The sequence below is a fragment of the Rana temporaria genome, chromosome 4, assembly GCF_905171775.1.
Source record: "Rana temporaria chromosome 4, aRanTem1.1, whole genome shotgun sequence".
Classification (NCBI taxonomy): Eukaryota; Metazoa; Chordata; class Amphibia; order Anura; family Ranidae; genus Rana; species Rana temporaria.
This window is the reverse complement of record NC_053492.1, coordinates 1,329,192-1,351,586: the sequence shown is the minus strand read 5'-3', so window position 1 is coordinate 1,351,586 and position 22,395 is coordinate 1,329,192. Positions and strand designations below refer to the sequence as shown.

At 38.9% G+C, this 22,395-nt stretch overlaps 1 protein-coding gene across 2 annotated transcripts in view; it reads right to left on the bottom strand.

Annotated features, from left to right (window-relative positions):
• The window catches only part of EMILIN1 (elastin microfibril interfacer 1), an 87,501-nt gene extending 65,962 nt beyond the window's left edge, over window positions 1-21,539 (bottom strand). The window contains exons 1-2 of one of the 2 annotated variants that reach the window (XM_040347880.1): window positions 20,347-21,539; window positions 20,105-20,316 (exon numbers count right to left, since the gene is read on the bottom strand). In XM_040347880.1, the coding sequence (XP_040203814.1) occupies window positions 20,105-20,301 (197 nt within the window). In that variant the 5' untranslated portion in view covers window positions 20,302-20,316; window positions 20,347-21,539. Of the gene's footprint in view, window positions 1-20,104 lie in introns of both variants that reach the window. The other variant, XM_040347878.1, reaches the window with a different exon arrangement.
• Between the last annotated feature and the right edge of the window lie 856 nt (window positions 21,540-22,395).

Genomic DNA, 22,395 nt, shown 5'->3' with positions numbered 1-22,395 from the left:
GGGAAATTGGGGAATTATCCGAGAGGGGAAATTGGGGAATTATACGAGAGGGGAAATTGGAGAATTATGTGAGAGGGGAAATTGGGGAATTATCCGAGAGGGGAAATTGGGGAATTATCCGAGAGGGGAAATTTGGGTTAGAGCCAGAAGAGAAAAATCAGGACAGATGTTGGAGGGAAGAGGGCAGATCCAGTAGGGTAAAGTAGAGACAAAGGAAGGAAGACCTGGGACAGATTCACTAAGGGTACGGAACCCTCCTCACCTTCGCCCACCTATCTACACCTCTTGGTAAAACCGGTACTGATAACACCAGAATGTGACTTCACATTGTAGCAGCCACCCCAGATCTATGGTCAGTGTATGACCTGTGTGGGGGGGGACAAAGCCCCCGCAGTCCCTACCACCCCCTCAAGGTTAATGGCAACTTCCCAGAATCAGGAGTGGATGGAGCTGCACTATGATTTTCAGCCACAAGATGTCACCAGAGATGTGCAGCACACAGTACACTGGATGGATTACAGAACAAGGCTGTCCCCTGCTGAGCCAGAGGTCACCTGACCTTTCATTGACACCAATGAGGAGTGTGCTGGAGATAAATGGATTATCTGGAGATGAAAAGAAGGATTGGGGTCCTGGTTTGTGTCCGGGTCTATAGGAGACCAACCGGTCACATTGCACAGAGAATGAGTGACCAGACAGCGAGGGCATCAGATGACATGAGGAGGAAGCACTGCAGTATTGTGATTGGATGCTGTGAGGCCTTACAGACTGAGTTCCCGGGTCTGTACACCCGCTGTGCCCATTATGAGGGGTTCCCACCATCCCTGTGCTGAACTCAGGGATGGTGGGAACCCCTCATAATGGGCACAGCGGATGTACAGACCCGGGAACTCAGCACAGGGATGGTGGGAACTCCTCATAATGGGCACAGCGGGTGTACAGACCCGGGAACTCAGCACAGGGATGGTGAGAACCCCTCATAATGGGCACAGCGGGTGTACAGACCCGGGAACTCGGCACAGGGATGGTGAGAACCCCTCATAATGGGCACAGCGGGTGTACAGACCCGGGAACTCGGCACAGGGATGGTGAGAACCCCTCATAATGGGGCACAGCAGGTGTACAGACCTGGGAACTCAGCACAGGGATGGTGAGAACCCTTCATAATGGGCACAGCGGGTGTACAGACCCGGGAACTCGGCACAGGGGTGGTGGGAACCCCTCACAATGGGCACAGCGGTTGTACAGACTCCAGTTCAGTCTACAGCCCAGGAGGTCATCTCACTAGGCTCTAGGCTACCATTGGCGTTGAAATATTGGTCTCTAAATTGTAGTTGGTTCTGACCTCCAGCACTCTAGGCTGCGGTTGGCGCTGAAATCTTGGTCTCTAGATTGCGGTTGGCGTTGCCCTCCAGCACTCTAGGCTGCAGTTGGCGCTGCCCTCCAGGACTCTAGGCTGCGGTTGGCGCTGCCCTGCAGGACTCTAGATTGCGGTTGGCGGTGCCCTCCAGGACTCTAGATTGCGGTTGGCGCTGCCCTCCAGCACTCTAGGCTGCGGTTGGCGCTGCCCTGCAGGACTCTAGATTGCGGTTGGCGCTGCCCTCCAGGACTCTAGGCTGCAGTTGGCGCTGCCCTCCAGCACTCTAGGCTGCAGTTGGCGCTGCCCTGCAGGACTCTAGATTGCGGTTGGCGGTGCCCTCCAGGACTCTAGATTGCGGTTGGTGCTGCCCTCCAGCACTCTAGGCTGCGGTTGGCGCTGCCCTGCAGGACTCTAGATTGCGATTGGCTCTGCCCTCCAGGACTCTAGGCTGCAGTTGGCGCTGCCCTCCAGCACTCTAGGCTGCGGTTGGCGCTGCCCTGCAGGACTCTAGGCTGCGGTTGGCGCTGCCCTGCAGGACTCTAGATTGCGGTTGGCGCTGCCCTCCAGCACTCTAGGCTGCAGTTGGCGCTGCCCTCCAGCACTCTAGGCTGTCACTGGCATGACCTCTGGCTTTCCATTATTTTTGGAGCTCATACTCTGATAAGTGGACCTGGCCAGCAGTGTAAGTCATGATTGGCACAGAGCCGTCCTCCGTGTCTCACAGGCCCTTCTAATGATTACAAAGTTTACAGAGTGAGAAGCCTGGATTTCATCAGAGGACTGGAGGGGGAGGGGTCCAGACACCAAACCAGGTTTATACCGTGCTGGGCCAGCTACGCATAACTGAAGAGTGGTGGGAACATTGTACAAGAGATAATAGACAAGCAGGATATACAACCAGATATCATTGTACTAAATATAACCCCTCCGATATACAGGACGTTATAGGAGATATAAGACCTCAGATATAGAGGACATTATAGGAGATATAACCCCTCAGATATAGAGGACATTATAGGAGATATAACCCCTCAGATATAGAGGACATTATAGGAGATATAAGACCTCAGATATAGAGGACATTATAGGAGATATAACCCCTCAGATATAGAGGACATTATAGGAGATATAACCCCTCAGATATAGAGGACATTATAGGAGATATAACCCCTCAGATATAGAGGACATTATAGGAGATATAACCCCTCAGATATAGAGGACATTATAGGAGATATACCCCCTCAGATATAGAGGACATTATAGGAGATATAACCCCTCAGATATAGAGGACATTATAGGAGATATAACCCCTCAGATATAGAGGACATTATAGGAGATATAACCCCTCAGATATAGAGGACATTATAGGAGATATAACCCCTCAGATATAGAGGACATTATATGAGATATAACCCCTCAGATATAGAGGACATTATAGGAGATATAAGACCTCAGATATAGAGGACATTATAGGAGATATAACCCCTCAGATATAGAGGACATTATAGGAGATATAAGACCTCAGATATAGAGGACATTATAGGAGATATAACCCCTCAGATATAGAGGAGATTATAGGAGATATAACCCCTCAGATATAGAGGACATTATAGGAGATATAAGACCTCAGATATAGAGGACATTATAGGAGATATAAGACCTCAGATATAGAGGACATTATAGAAGATATAACCCCTCAGATATAGAGGACATTATAGGAGATATAAGACCTCAGATATAGAGGACATTATAGGAGATATAAGACCTCAGATATAGAGGACATTATAGAAGATATAAGACCTCAGATATAGAGGACATTATAGAAGATATAACCCCTCAGATATAGAGGACATTATAGGAGATATAACCCCTCAGATATAGAGGACATTATAGGAGATATAACCCCTCAGATATAGAGGACATTATAGAAGATATAAGACCTCAGATATAGAGGACGTTATAGGAGATATAACCCCTCAGATATAGAGGACATTATAGGAGATATAAGACCTCAGATATAGAGGACATTATAGAAGATATAACCCCTCAGATATAGAGGACATTATAGGAGATATAACCCCTCAGATATAGAGGACATTATAGGAGATATAACCCCTCAGATATAGAGGACATTATAGGAGATATAACCCCTCCGATATAGAGGACATTATAGGAGATATAACCCCTCAGATATAGAGGACATTATAGGAGATATAACCCCTCAGATATAGAGGACATTATAGAAGATATAAGACCTCAGATATAGAGGACATTATAGGAGATATAAGACCTCAGATATAGAGGACATTATAGGAGATATAAGACCTCAGATATAGAGGACATTATAGGAGATATAAGACCTCAGATATAGAGGACATTATAGGAGATATAAGACCTCAGATATAGAGGACATTATAGGAAATATAAGACCTCAGATATAGAGGACATTATAGGAGATATAAGACCTCAGATATAGAGGACATTATAGAAGATATAACCCCTCAGATATAGAGGACATTATAGGAGATATAAGACCTCAGATATAGAGGACATTATAGGAGATATAAGACCTCAGATATAGAGGACATTATAGGAGATATAACCCCTCAGATATAGAGGACATTATAGGAGATATAAGACCTCAGATATAGAGGACATTATAGGAGATATAAGACCTCAGATATAGAGGACATTATAGGAGATATAACCCCTCAGATATAGAGGACATTATAGGAGATATAACCCCTCAGATATAGAGGACATTATAGGAGATATAAGACCTCAGATATAGAGGACATTATAGGAGATATAAGACCACAGATATAAAGGACATTATAGGAGATATAAGACCTCAGATATAGAGGACATTATAGAAGATATAACCCCTCAGATATAGAGGACATTATAGGAGATATAACCCCTCAGATATAGAGGACATTATAGGAGATATAACCCCTCAGATATAGAGGACATTATAGGAGATATAAGACCTCAGATATAGAGGACATTATAGGAGATATAACCCCTCAGATATAGAGGACATTATAGGAGATATAAGACCTCAGATATAGAGGACATTATAGGAGATATAAGACCTCAGATATAGAGGACATTATAGGAGATATAAGACCTCAGATATAGAGGACATTATAGGAGATATAACCCCTCAGATATAGAGGACATTATAGGAGATATAACCCCTCAGATATAGAGGACATTATAGGAGATATAAGACCTCAGATATAGAGGACATTATAGGAGATATAACCCCTCAGATATAGAGGACATTATAGAAGATATAAGACCTCAGATATAGAGGACATTATAGGAGATATAAGACCTCAGATATAGAGGACATTATAGAAGATATAAGACCTCAGATATAGAGGACATTATAGGAGATATAAGACCTCGGATATAGAGGACATTATAGGAGATATAAGACCTCAGATATAGAGGACATTATAGGAGATATAAGACCTCAGATATAGAGGACATTATAGGAGATATAAGACCTCAGATATAGAGGACATTATAGGAGATATACCCCCTCAGATATAGAGGACATTATAGAAGATATGAGACCTCAGATATAGAGGACATTATAGGAGATATAAGACCTCAGATATAGAGGACATTATAGGAGATATGAGACCTCAGATATAGAGGACATTATAGGAGATATAACCCCTCAGATATAGAGGATATTATAGGAGATATGACCCCTCAGATATAGAGGACATTATAGGAGATATAAGACCTCAGATATAGAGGACATTATAGGAGATATAACCCCTCAGATATAGAGGACATTATAGGAGATATAAGACCTCAGATATAGAGGACATTATAGGAGATATAAGACCTCAGATATGAGGGACATTATAGGAGATATAACCCCTCAGATATAGAGGACATTATAGGAGATATAAGATCTCAGATATAGAGGACATTATAGGATATATAACCCCTCAGATATAGAGGACATTATAGGAGATATAAGACCTCATATATAAAGGACATTATAGAAGATATAACCCCTCAGATATAGAGGACATTATAGAAGATATAACCCCTCAGATATAGAGGACATTATAGGAGATATAAGACCTCATATATAGAGGACATTATAGGAGATATAAGACCTCAGATATAGAGGACATTATAGGGAGATATAACCCCTCAGATATAGAGGACATTATAGGAGATATAAGACCTCAGATATAGAGGACATTATAGGATATATAACCCCTCAGATATAGAGGACATTATAGAAGATATAAGACCTCAGATATAGAGGACATTATAGAAGATATAAGACCTCAGATATAGAGGACATTATAGAAGATATAAGACCTCAGATATATTGGACATTATAGGAGATATAACCCCTCAGATATAGAGGACATTATAGGAGATATAAGACCTCAGATATAGAGGACATTATAGGAGATATAAGACCTCAGATATAGAGGACATTATAGGAGATATAACCCCTCAGATATAGAGGACATTATAGGAGATATAAGACCTCAGATATAGAGGACATTATAGGAGATATAGACCTCAGATATAGAGGACATTATAGGAGATATAAGACCTCAGATATAGAGGACATTATAGGAGATATAAGACCTCAGATATAGAGGACATTATAGGAGATATAACCCCTCAGATATAGAGGACATTATAGATATAAGACCTCAGATATAGAGGACATTATAGGAGATATAAGACCTCAGATATAGAGGACATTATAGGAGAGATAAGACCTCAGATATAGAGGACATTATAGAAGATATAAGACCTCAGATATAGAGGACATTATAGGAGATATAAGACCTCAGATATAGAGGACATTATAGGAGATATAAGACCTCAGATATAGAGGACATTATAGGAGATATAAGACCTCAGAAATAGAGGACATTATAGGAGATATAACCCCTCAGATATAGGGGACATTATAGGAGATATAACACCTCAGATATAGAGGACATTATAGGAGATATAACCCCTCAGATATAGAGGACATTATAGAAGATATAAGACCTCAGATATAGAGGACATTATAGGAGATATAACCCCTCAGATATAGAGGACATTATAGGAGATATACGACCTCAGATATAGAGGACATTATAGAAGATATGAGACCTCAGATATAGAGGACATTATAGGAGATATAAGACCTCAGATATAGAGGACATTATAGGAGATATGAGACCTCAGATATAGAGGACATTATAGGAGATATAAGACCTCAGATATAGAGGACATTATAGGAGATATAACCCCTCAGATATAGAGGACATTATAGAAGATATAACCCCTCAGATATAGAGGACATTATAGGAGATATAACCCCTCAGATATAGAGGACATTATAGGAGATATGACCCCTCAGATATAGAGGACATTATAGGAGATATAACCCCTCAGATATAGAGGACATTATAGGAGATATAAGACCTCAGATATAGAGGACATTATAGGAGATATACCCCTCAGATATAGAGGACATTATAGGAGATATAAGACCTCAGATATAGAGGACATTATAGGAGATATAAGACCTCAGATATAGAGGACATTATAGGAGATATAACCCCTCAGATATAGAGGACATTATAGGAGATATAAGATCTCAGATATAGAGGACATTATAGGATATATAACCCCTCAGATATAGAGGACATATAGGAGATATAAGACCTCATATATAAGGACATTATAGAAGATATAACCCCTCAGATATAGAGGACATTATAGAAGATATAACCCCTCAGATATAGAGGACATTATAGGAGATATAAGACCTCATATATAGAGGACATTATAGGAGATATAAGACCTCAGATATAGAGGACATTATAGGAGATATAACCCCTCAGATATAGAGGACATTATAGAAGATATAAGACCTCAGATATAGAGGACATTATAGAAGATATAAGACCTCAGATATAGAGGACATTATAGGAGATATAACCCCTCAGATATAGAGGACATTATAGGAGATATAACCCCTCAGATATAGAGGACATTATAGGAGATATAAGACCTCAGATATAGAGGACATTATAGGAGATATACCCCCTCAGATATAGAGGACATTATAGGAGATATAACCCCTCAGATATAGGGGACATTATAGGAGATATAACACCTCAGATATAGAGGACATTATAGGAGATATAACCCCTCAGATATAGGGGACATTATAGGAGATATAACACCTCAGATATAGAGGACATTATAGGAGATATAACACCTCAGATATAGAGGACATTATAGGAGATATAACCCCTCAGATATATAGGACATTATAGAAGATATAAGACCTCAGATATAGAGGACATTATAGGAGATATAACACCTCAGATATAGAGGACATTATAGGAGATATAAGACCTCAGATATAGAGGACATTATAGGAGATATAACCCCTCAGATATAGAGGAAATTATAGGAGATATAAGACCTCAGATATAGAGGACATTATAGGAGATATAACCCCTCAGATATAGAGGACATTATAGGAGATATAACCCCTCAGATATAGAGGACATTATAGGAGATATAAGACCTCAGATATAGAGGACATTATAGGAGATATAACCCCTCAGATATAGAGGACATTATAGGAGATATAACCCCTCAGATATAGAGGACATTATAGGAGATATAAGACCTCAGATATAGAGGACATTATAGGAGATATAACCCCTCAGATATAGAGGACATTATAGAAGATATAACCCCTCAGATATAGAGGACATTATAGGAGATATAACCCCTCAGATATAGAGGACATTATATGAGATATAAGACCTCATATATAGAGGACATTATAGGAGATATAAGACCTCAGATATAGAGGACATTATAGGAGATATAAGACCTCAGATATAGAGGACATTATAGGAGATATAAGACCTCAGATATAGAGGACATTATAGGAGATATAAGACCTCAGATATAGAGGACATTATAGGAGATATAAGACCTCAGATATAGAGGACATTATAGGAGATATAAGACCTCAGATATAGAGGACATTATAGGAGATATAACCTCTCAGATATAGAGGACATTATAGGAGATATAAGACCTCAGATATAGAGGACATTATAGGAGATATAAAATCTCAGATATAGAGGACATTATAGGAGATATAAGACCTCAGATATAGAGGACATTATAGAAGATATAACCCCTCAGATATAGAGGACATTATAGGAGATATAAGACCTCAGATATAGAGGACATTATAGGAGATATAACCCCTCAGATATAGAGGACATTATAGGAGATATAACCCCTCAGATATAGAGGACATTATAGGAGATATAACCCCTCAGATATAGAGGACATTATAGAAGATATAATACCTCAGATATAGAGGACATTATAGGAGATATAAGACCTCAGATATAGAGGACATTATAGGAGATATAAGACCTCAGATATAGAGGACATTATAGGAGATATAAGACCTCAGATATAGAGGACATTATAGAAGATATAAGACCTCAGATATAGAGGACATTATAGGAGATATAAGACCTCAGATATAGAGGGACATTATAGGAGATATAAGACCTCAGATATAGAGGACATTATAGGAGATATAACCCCTCAGATATAGAGGACATTATAGGAGATATAAGACCTCGGATATAGAGGACATTATAGGAGATATAACCCCTCAGATATAGAGGACATTATAGGAGATATAACCCCTCAGATATAGAGGACATTATAGGAGATATAAGACCTCAGATATAGAGGACATTATAGGAGATTTAAGACCTCAGATATAGAGGACATTATAGGAGACATAAGACCTCAGATATAGAGGACATTATAGGAGATATAAGACCTCAGATATAGAGGACATTATAGGAGATATAACCCCTCAGATACAGAGGACATTATAGGAGATATAACCCCTCAGATATAGAGGACATTATAGGAGATATAACACCTCAGATATAGAGGACATTATAGAAGATATAAGACCTCAGATATAGAGGACATTATAGAAGATATAACCCCTCAGATATAGAGGACATTATAGGAGATATAAGACCTCAGATATAGAGGACATTATAGAAGATATAACCCCTCAGATATAGAGGACATTATAGGAGATATAAGATCTCAGATATAGAGGACATTATAGGAGATATAAGACCTCAGATATAGAGGACATTATAGGAGATATAACCCCTCAGATATAGAGGACATTATAGGAGATATAACCCCTCAGATATAGAGGACATTATAGGAGATATAACCCCTCAGATATAGAGGACATTATAAGAGATATAACCCCTCAGATATAGAAGACATTATAGGAGATATAACCCCTCAGATATAGAGGACATTATAGGAGATATAAGACCTCAGATATAGAGGACATTATAGGAGATATAACCCCTCAGATATAGAGGACATTATAGATATAAGACCTCAGATATAGAGGACATTATAGGAGATATAAGACCTCAGATATAGAGGACATTATAGGAGAGATAAGACCTCAGATATAGAGGACATTATAGAAGATATAAGACCTCAGATATAGAGGACATTATAGGAGATATAAGACCTCAGATATAGAGGACATTATAGGAGATATAAGACCTCAGATATAGAGGACATTATAGGAGATATAAGACCTCAGATATAGAGGACATTATAGGAGATATAACCCCTCAGATATAGAGGACATTATAGGAGATATAAGACCGCAGATATAGAGGACATTATAGGAGATATACGACCTCAGATATAGAGGACATTATAGAAGATATGAGACCTCAGATATAGAGGACATTATAGGAGATATAAGACCTCAGATATAGAGGACATTATAGGAGATATGAGACCTCAGATATAGAGGACATTATAGGAGATATAACCCCTCAGATATAGAGGACATTATAGGAGATATGACCCCTCAGATATAGAGGACATTATAGGAGATATAAGACCTCAGATATAGAGGACATTATAGGAGATATAACCCCTCAGATATAGAGGACATTATAGGAGATATAAGACCTCAGATATAGAGGACATTATAGGAGATATAAGACCTCAGATATAGAGGACATTATAGGAGATATAACCCCTCAGATATAGAGGACATTATAGGAGATATAAGATCTCAGATATAGAGGACATTATAGGATATATAACCCCTCAGATATAGAGGACATTATAGGAGATATAAGACATCATATATAAAGGACATTATAGAAGATATAACCCCTCAGATATAGAGGACATTATAGAAGATATAACCCCTCAGATATAGAGGACATTATAGGAGATATAAGACCTCAGATATAGAGGACATTATAGGAGATATAAGACCTCAGATATAGAGGACATTATAGGAGATATAACCCCTCAGATATAGAGGACATTATAGGAGATATAAGACCTCAGATATAGAGGACATTATAGGATATATAACCCCTCAGATATAGAGGACATTATAGAAGATATAAGACCTCAGATATAGAGGACATTATAGAAGATATAAGACCTCAGATATAGAGGACATTATAGAAGATATAAGACCTCAGATATATTGGACATTATAGGAGATATAACCCCTCAGATATAGAGGACATTATAGGAGATATAAGACCTCAGATATAGAGGACATTATAGGAGATATAAGACCTCAGATATAGAGGACATTATAGGAGATATAACCCCTCAGATATAGAGGACATTATAGGAGATATAAGACCTCAGATATAGAGGACATTATAGGAGATATAAGACCTCAGATATAGAGGACATTATAGGAGATATAAGACCTCAGATATAGAGGACATTATAGGAGATATAAGACCTCAGATATAGAGGACATTATAGGAGATATAACCCTCAGATATAGAGGACATTATAGATATAAGACCTCAGATATAGAGGACATTATAGGAGATATAAGACCTCAGATATAGAGGACATTATAGGAGAGATAAGACCTCAGATATAGAGGACATTATAGAAGATATAAGACCTCAGATATAGAGGACATTATAGGAGATATAAGACCTCAGATATAGAGGACATTATAGGAGATATAACACCTCAGATATAGGGGACATTATAGGAGATATAACACCTCAGATATAGAGGACATTATAGGAGATATAACCCCTCAGATATAGAGGACATTATAGAAGATATAAGACCTCAGATATAGAGGACATTATAGGAGATATAACCCCTCAGATATAGAGGACATTATAGGAGATATACGACCTCAGATATAGAGGACATTATAGAAGATATGAGACCTCAGATATAGAGGACATTATAGGAGATATAAGACCTCAGATATAGAGGACATTATAGGAGATATGAGACCTCAGATATAGAGGACATTATAGGAGATATAACCCCTCAGATATAGAGGACATTATAGGAGATATGACCCCTCAGATATAGAGGACATTATAGGAGATATAACCCCTCAGATATAGAGGACATTATAGGAGATATAAGACCTCAGATATAGAGGACATTATAGGAGATATAACCCCTCAGATATAGAGGACATTATAGGAGATATAAGACCTCAGATATAGAGGACATTATAGGAGATATAAGACCTCAGATATAGAGGACATTATAGGAGATATAACCCCTCAGATATAGAGGACATTATAGGAGATATAAGATCTCAGATATAGAGGACATTATAGGATATATAACCCCTCAGATATAGAGGACATTATAGGAGATATAAGACCTCATATATAAAGGACATTATAGAAGATATAACCCCTCAGATATAGAGGACATTATAGAAGATATAACCCCTCAGATATAGAGGACATTATAGGAGATATAAGACCTCATATATAGAGGACATTATAGGAGATATAAGACCTCAGATATAGAGGACATTATAGGAGATATAACCCCTCAGATATAGAGGACATTATAGAAGATATAAGACCTCAGATATAGAGGACATTATAGAAGATATAAGACCTCAGATATAGAGGACATTATAGGAGATATAACCCCTCAGATATAGAGGACATTATAGGAGATATAAGACCTCAGATATAGAGGACATTATAGGAGATATACCCCCTCAGATATAGAGGACATTATAGGAGATATAACCCCTCAGATATATGGGACATTATAGGAGATATAACACCTCAGATATAGAGGACATTATAGGAGATATAACCCCTCAGATATAGGGGACATTATAGGAGATATAACACCTCAGATATAGAGGACATTATAGGAGATATAACACCTCAGATATAGAGGACATTATAGGAGATATAACCCCTCAGATATATAGGACATTATAGAAGATATAAGACCTCAGATATAGAGGACATTATAGGAGATATAACACCTCAGATATAGAGGACATTATAGGAGATATAAGACCTCAGATATAGAGGACATTATAGGAGATATAACCCCTCAGATATAGAGGAAATTATAGGAGATATAAGACCTCAGATATAGAGGACATTATAGGAGATATAACCCCTCAGATATAGAGGACATTATAGGAGATATAACCCCTCAGATATAGAGGACATTATAGGAGATATAAGACCTCAGATATAGAGGACATTATAGGAGATATAACCCCTCAGATATAGAGGACATTATAGGAGATATAACCCCTCAGATATAGAGGACATTATAGGAGATATAAGACCTCAGATATAGAGGACATTATAGGAGATATAACCCCTCAGATATAGAGGACATTATAGAAGATATAACCCCTCAGATATAGAGGACATTATAGGAGATATAACCCCTCAGATATAGAGGACATTATATGAGATATAAGACCTCATATATAGAGGACATTATAGGAGATATAAGACCTCAGATATAGAGGACATTATAGGAGATATAAGACCTCAGATATAGAGGACATTATAGGAGATATAAGACCTCAGATATAGAGGACATTATAGGAGATATAAGACCTCAGATATAGAGGACATTATAGGAGATATAAGACCTCAGATATAGAGGACATTATAGGAGATATAAGACCTCAGATATAGAGGACATTATAGGAGATATAACCTCTCAGATATAGAGGACATTATAGGAGATATAAGACCTCAGATATAGAGGACATTATAGGAGATATAAAATCTCAGATATAGAGGACATTATAGGAGATATAACCCCTCAGATATAGAGGACATTATAGGAGATATAAGACCTCAGATATAGAGGACATTATAGAAGATATAACCCCTCAGATATAGAGGACATTATAGGAGATATAAGACCTCAGATATAGAGGACATTATAGGAGATATAACCCCTCAGATATAGAGGACATTATAGGAGATATAACCCCTCAGATATAGAGGACATTATAGGAGATATAACCCCTCAGATATAGAGGACATTATAGAAGATATAATACCTCAGATATAGAGGACATTATAGGAGATATAAGACCTCAGATATAGAGGACATTATAGGAGATATAAGACCTCAGATATAGAGGACATTATAGGAGATATAAGACCTCAGATATAGAGGACATTATAGAAGATATAAGACCTCAGATATAGAGGACATTATAGGAGATATAAGACCTCAGATATAGAGGACATTATAGGAGATATAAGACCTCAGATATAGAGGACATTATAGGAGATATAAGACCTCAGATATAGAGGACATTATAGGAGATATAACCCCTCAGATATAGAGGACATTATAGGAGATATAACCCCTCAGATATAGAGGACATTATAGGAGATATAAGACCTCAGATATAGAGGACATTATAGGAGATTTAAGACCTCAGATATAGAGGACATTATAGGAGACATAAGACCTCAGATATAGAGGACATTATAGGAGATATAAGACCTCAGATATAGAGGACATTATAGGAGATATAACCCCTCAGATACAGAGGACATTATAGGAGATATAACCCCTCAGATATAGAGGACATTATAGGAGATATAACACCTCAGATATAGAGGACATTATAGAAGATATAAGACCTCAGATATAGAGGACATTATAGAAGATATAACCCCTCAGATATAGAGGACATTATAGGAGATATAAGACCTCAGATATAGAGGACATTATAGAAGATATAACCCCTCAGATATAGAGGACATTATAGGAGATATAAGATCTCAGATATAGAGGACATTATAGGAGATATAAGACCTCAGATATAGAGGACATTATAGGAGATATAACCCCTCAGATATAGAGGACATTATAGGAGATATAACCCCTCAGATATAGAGGACATTATAGGAGATATAACCCCCTCAGATATAGAGGACATTATAAGAGATATAACCCTCAGATATAGAAGACATTATAGGAGATATAACCCCTCAGATATAGAGGACATTATAGGAGATATAAGACCTCAGATATAGAGGACATTATAGGAGATATAACCCCTCAGATATAGAGGACATTATAGATATAAGACCTCAGATATAGAGGACATTATAGGAGATATAAGACCTCAGATATAGAGGACATTATAGGAGAGATAAGACCTCAGATATAGAGGACATTATAGAAGATATAAGACCTCAGATATAGAGGACATTATAGGAGATATAAGACCTCAGATATAGAGGACATTATAGGAGATATAAGACCTCAGATATAGAGGACATTATAGGAGATATAAGACCTCAGATATAGAGGACATTATAGGAGATATAACCCCTCAGATATAGAGGACATTATAGGAGATATAAGACCGCAGATATAGAGGACATTATAGGAGATATACGACCTCAGATATAGAGGACATTATAGAAGATATGAGACCTCAGATATAGAGGACATTATAGGAGATATAAGACCTCAGATATAGAGGCTATTATAGGAGATATGAGACCTCAGATATAGAGGACATTATAGGAGATATAACCCCTCAGATATAGAGGACATTATAGGAGATATGACCCCTCAGATATAGAGGACATTATAGGAGATATAAGACCTCAGATATAGAGGACATTATAGGAGATATAACCCCTCAGATATAGAGGACATTATAGGAGATATAAGACCTCAGATATAGAGGACATTATAGGAGATATAAGACCTCAGATATAGAGGACATTATAGGAGATATAACCCCTCAGATATAGAGGACATTATAGGAGATATAAGATCTCAGATATAGAGGACATTATAGGATATATAACCCCTCAGATATAGAGGACATTATAGGAGATATAAGACCTCATATATAAAGGACATTATAGAAGATATAACCCCTCAGATATAGAGGACATTATAGAAGATATAACCCCTCAGATATAGAGGACATTATAGGAGATATAAGACCTCAGATATAGAGGACATTATAGGAGATATAAGACCTCAGATATAGAGGACATTATAGGAGATATAACCCCTCAGATATAGAGGACATTATAGGAGATATAAGACCTCAGATATAGAGGACATTATAGGATATATAACCCCTCAGATATAGAGGACATTATAGAAGATATAAGACCTCAGATATAGAGGACATTATAGAAGATATAAGACCTCAGATATAGAGGACATTATAGAAGATATAAGACCTCAGATATATTGGACATTATAGGAGATATAACCCCTCAGATATAGAGGACATTATAGGAGATATAAGACCTCAGATATAGAGGACATTATAGGAGATATAAGACCTCAGATATAGAGGACATTATAGGAGATATAACCCCTCAGATATAGAGGACATTATAGGAGATATAAGACCTCAGATATAGAGGACATTATAGGAGATATAAGACCTCAGATATAGAGGACATTATAGGAGATATAAGACCTCAGATATAGAGGACATTATAGGAGATATAAGACCTCAGATATAGAGGACATTATAGGAGATATAACCCCTCAGATATAGAGGACATTATAGATATAAGACCTCAGATATAGAGGACATTATAGGAGATATAAGACCTCAGATATAGAGGACATTATAGGAGAGATAAGACCTCAGATATAGAGGACATTATAGAAGATATAAGACCTCAGATATAGAGGACATTATAGGAGATATAAGACCTCAGATATAGAGGACATTATAGGAGATATAAGACCTCAGATATAGAGGACATTATAGGAGATATAAGACCTCAGATATAGAGGACATTATAGGAGATATAACCCCTCAGATATAGGGGACATTATAGGAGATATAACACCTCAGATATAGAGGACATTATAGGAGATATAACCCCTCAGATATAGAGGACATTATAGAAGATATAAGACCTCAGATATAGAGGACATTATAGGAGATATAACCCCTCAGATATAGAGGACATTATAGGAGATATACGACCTCAGATATAGAGGACATTATAGAAGATATGAGACCTCAGATATAGAGGACATTATAGGAGATATAAGACCTCAGATATAGAGGACATTATAGGAGATATGAGACCTCAGATATAGAGGACATTATAGGAGATATAACCCCTCAGATATAGAGGACATTATAGGAGATATGACCCCTCAGATATAGAGGACATTATAGGAGATATAACCCCTCAGATATAGAGGACATTATAGGAGATATAAGACCTCAGATATAGAGGACATTATAGGAGATATAACCCCTCAGATATAGAGGACATTATAGGAGATATAAGACCTCAGATATAGAGGACATTATAGGAGATATAAGACCTCAGATATAGAGGACATTATAGGAGATATAACCCCTCAGATATAGAGGACATTATAGGAGATATAAGATCTCAGATATAGAGGACATTATAGGATATATAACCCCTCAGATATAGAGGACATTATAGGAGATATAAGACCTCATATATAAAGGACATTATAGAAGATATAACCCCTCAGATATAGAGGACATTATAGAAGATATAACCCCTCAGATATAGAGGACATTATAGGAGATATAAGACCTCATATATAGAGGACATTATAGGAGATATAAGACCTCAGATATAGAGGACATTATAGGAGATATAACCCCTCAGATATAGAGGACATTATAGGAGATATAAGACCTCAGATATAGAGGACATTATAGGATATATAACCCCTCAGATATAGAGGACATTATAGAAGATATAAGACCTCAGATATAGAGGACATTATAGAAGATATAAGACCTCAGATATAGAGGACATTATAGAAGATATAAGACCTCAGATATAGAGGACATTATAAGAGATATAACCCCTCAGATATAGAGGACATTATAGGAGATATAAGACCTCAGATATAGAGGACATTATAGGAGATATAACCCCTCAGATATAGAGGACATTATAGGAGATATAACCCCTCAGATATAGAGGACATTATAGGAGATATAAGACCTCAGATATAGAGGACATTATAGGAGATATAAGACCTCAGATATAGAGGACATTATAGGAGATATAAGACCTCAGATATAGAGGACATTATAGGAGATATAACCCCTCAGATATAGAGGACATTATAGAAGATATAACCCCTCAGATATAGAGGACATTATAGAAGATATAAGACCTCAGATATAGAGGACATTATAGGAAATATAAGACCTCAGATATAGAGGACATTATAGGAGATATAACCCCTCAGATATAGAGGACATTATAGGAGATATAAGACCTCAGATATAGAGGACATTATAAGAGATATAACCCCTCAGATATAGAGGACATTATAGGAGATATAACCCCTCAGATATAGAGGACATTATAGGAGATATAACCCCTCAGATATAGAGGACATTATAGGAGATATAACCCCTCAGATATAGAGGACATTATAGGAGATATAAGACCTCAGATATAGAGGACATTATAGGAGATATAACCCCTCAGATATAGAGGACATTATAGGAGATATAACCCCTCAGATATAGAGGACATTATAGGAGATATAACCCCTCAGATATAGAGGACATTATAGGAGATATAACCCCTCAGATACAGAGGACATTATAGATGATATAACCCCTCAGATATAGAGGACATTATAGGAGATATAACCCCTCAGATATAGAGGATATTATAGGAGATATAAGACCTCAGATATAGAGGACATTATAGGAGATATAACCCCTCAGATATAGAGGACATTATAGGAGATATAACCCCTCAGATATAGAGGACATTATAAGAGATATAACCCCTCAGATATAGAGGACATTATAGGAGATATAACCCCTCAGATATAGAGGACATTATATGAGATATAAGACCTCAGATATAGAGGACATTATAGGAGATATAAGACCTCAGATATAGAGGACATTATAGGAGATATAAGACCTCAGATATAGAGGACATTATAGAAGATATAAGACCTCAGATATAGAGGACATTATAGGAGATATAAGACCTCAGATATAGAGGACATTATAGGAGATATAAGACCTCAGATATAGAGGACATTATAGGAGATATAACCCCTCAGATATAGAGGACATTATAGGAGATATAACCCCTCAGATATAGAGGACATTATAGGAGATATAACCCCTCAGATATAGAGGACATTATAGGAGATATAACCCCTCAGATATAGAGGACATTATAGGAGATATAACCCCTCAGATATAGAGGACATTATAGGAGATATAAGACCTCAGATATAGAGAACATTATAGGAGATATAACCCCTCAGATATAGAGGACATTATAGGAGATATAAGACCTCAGATATAGAGAACATTATAGGAGATATAACCCCTCAGATATAGAGGACATTATAGGAGATATAAGACCTCAGATATAGAGGACATTATAGGAGATATAACCCCTCAGATATAGAGGACATTATAGGCGATATAACCCCTCAGATATAGAGGACATTATAGGAGATATAACCCCTCAGATATAGAGGACAGTATAGGAGATATAAGACCTCAGATATAGAGGACATTATAGGAGATATAACCCCTCAGATATAGAGGACATTATAGGAGATATAACCCCTCAGATATAGAGGACATTATAGGAGATATAACCCCTCAGATATAGAGGACATTATAGGAGATATAACCCCTCAGATATAGAGGACATTATAGGAGATATAAGACCTCAGATATAGAGAACATTATAGGAGATATAACCCCTCAGATATAGAGGACATTATAGGAGATATAAGACCTCAGATATAGAGAACATTATAGGAGATATAACCCCTCAGATATAGAGGACATTATAGGAGATATAAGACCTCAGATATAGAGGACATTATAGGAGATATAACCCCTCAGATATAGAGGACATTATAGGAGATATAACCCCTCAGATATAGAGGACATTATAGGAGATATAAGACCTCAGATATAGAGGACATTATAGGAGATATAACCCCTCAGATATAGAGGACATTATAGGAGATATATATACTATCTGGACTATGGAGGATATAACGGCTGGGTGTAGAGTTGTGATTCCTCCTGATATGATGGAAAGTCTTAATGGACAATAAAGAACATTCTACGTGCTCCTCACATCGTATATCGGTCACTGTGACTAATAATCTTTATGTCCCCCCCTCCCCCTTCGTGAAATTCTGGGTCACCCTCTACAGAAGTGTTTTGGGCATTTCGGTATTGGAAGACTTTTCATGGATCAGAAAGCCCCCAGCATGACCTACAAGCCATGGGCAGGACTGAGGTTGGTACTTTTCTCTCCATTGGCCACCTACCTGTGCCGGCTGGCAGCCCGAAGGCCGTTCTGTGCTTGTGTCACCCCGTGCGCCGTCATGGCTTGGCCTTGCGGTGCCGCCCCTCCGGTGTACAGGTTGTATCGAGGTGGGTAGTTTGTGGCGTCGCTTCCCCCAAGACTAAGACATAGTACATAGCTTAGTACATAGCTGCACCGACACCACAACGACTTTGCCATGGTCGTCCAAAGTGGTCAATCAAGTAAAAAAAAGGTTAAAATCTGGAGAAAAAAAATAAAGGAATATTCCGCAGGACTAGGAAATCCCACCAAGTCTCCAGAAAGTTTGTATTCCGTAAGGGCGCCCAGAAGACGTCTTCCTCCAGCCGGGTCCCACAACTCCTAGACACTAGATGAAATGTGTTGGCCTCATGGGATATGGTGCCCTCACGTATGGAGATATGGTGGCCTCATGGGATACGGTGCCCTCACGTATGTAGATATGGTGGTCTCATGGGATACGGTGCCCTCATATATGGAGAGAAAGTGGCCTCACGAGATACGTGCCCTCACATACGGAGAGAAGGTGGCCTCACGGGATACAGTGCCCTCACGTATGGAGAGATGGTGGCCTCACGAGATACGTGCCCTCACGTATGGAGAGATGGTGGCCTCGCGAGATATGGTGCCCTCACGTATGGAGAGATGGTGGCCTCACGAGATACGTGCCCTCACGTATGGAGAGATGGTGGCCTCACGAGATACGGTGTCCTCACGTATGGAGAGTTGGTGGCCTCACAGGATACAGTGCCCTCAGGTATGGAGAGATGGTGGCCTCACGAGATACGGTGCCCTCACGTATGGAGAGATGGTGGCCTCATGGAATATGTTGGTCTCATGAAATATGGTGGCCTCACGTATGGAAAGATGGTGGCCTCATAGAATATGGTGACCTCATGAAATATGGTGGCCTCGTGGAATTTGGTGGCCTCGTGGAATATGGTGGCCTCACGTATGGACAACTCCGGCAGTCTTCTATTCTCCCGAGGATTCCGGCTGTTCAGGATTCCCAGCGATCCAAGAAATGGAAGGATTCAGTCCAGGTCTACGGCTTGTCTGGCTCCTGGCCCCCGGCCGCCGGTTACGTCACACAGACGCCGCGGTGATCCCCCGAAGTTTCTGTAGTGGGAGAGAGAGTCGGATCCCGTAAATGGTAATCCACTTGTGGTGCAGACAATTGCACAATAAACGTTCCCACATGTGTCATCTCATGAATTCCCGCAATCCACGACACGGACTAATCATGGAAAACCTCGATGTAAATCCTGGAAGGTCCCACCAGCTCAGCGTCGTCCCTGTTCCCCTGGGATGTCCAGCATCCAGTCCCTGCTCTGTGGTACCCAGGCCAGCCTCGCTCTCCCTCTGCCAGCTCTGCAGATCCCACACAGACTTCTCGCCTCCTTAGACCATCCCTGGACAGCCCCCTCCAGCCAGCATCCTCAGAGTGGGGGGAGGGGAGAGGTCTTCCATCCCCCCTCCCAAAACTTCCTGCCTCTCTCTGGATCCTTAACCCTGCGAGGGATGAGGAGTGTCAGCGCTGGGGCTCTGTGCGCTCCCTGCGACGTACTTCACCCACCCCCGTTATTATATGGCCATGTTCTCCGACTCCTCCATTATTACCGTGCCTGGGAAAGTATTCACACCCCTCTATAGACAGAGCCTGGGGAAAAGTATTCATACCCCTCTATAGACAGAGCCTGGAAAAAGTATTCATACCCCTCTATAGACAGAGCCTGGAAAAAGTATTCATACCCCTCTATAGACAGAGCCTGGAAAAAGTATTCATACCCCTCTATACACAGTGCCTGGAAAAAGTATTCATACCCCTCTATACACAGTGCCTGGAAAAAGTATTCATACCCCTCTATAGACAGAGCCTGGGAAAAAGTATTCATACCCCTCTATATATGGTGCCTGGAAAAGGTATTCATACCCCTCTAGGTACAGTGCCTGGGGAAAGTATTCATACCCCTCTATATACAGTGCCTGGAAAAAGTATTCACACCCCTCTATAGACAGAGACAGGAAAAAGTATTCATACCCCTCTATAGACAGAGCCTGGGGAAAAGTATTCATACCCCTCTATAGACAGTGCCTGGAAAAAGTATTCATACCCCTCTATATACAGCGCCTGGAAAAAGTATTCACATTCCTTGACATTTCCCACATTTTGTCATCTTATAACCAAAAAACGTAAATGTATTTTATTGGGATTTTATGTGATAGACCAGGGGTCTCCAAACTGCGGACCGGGGGCCAGATGCGGCCCTTTGC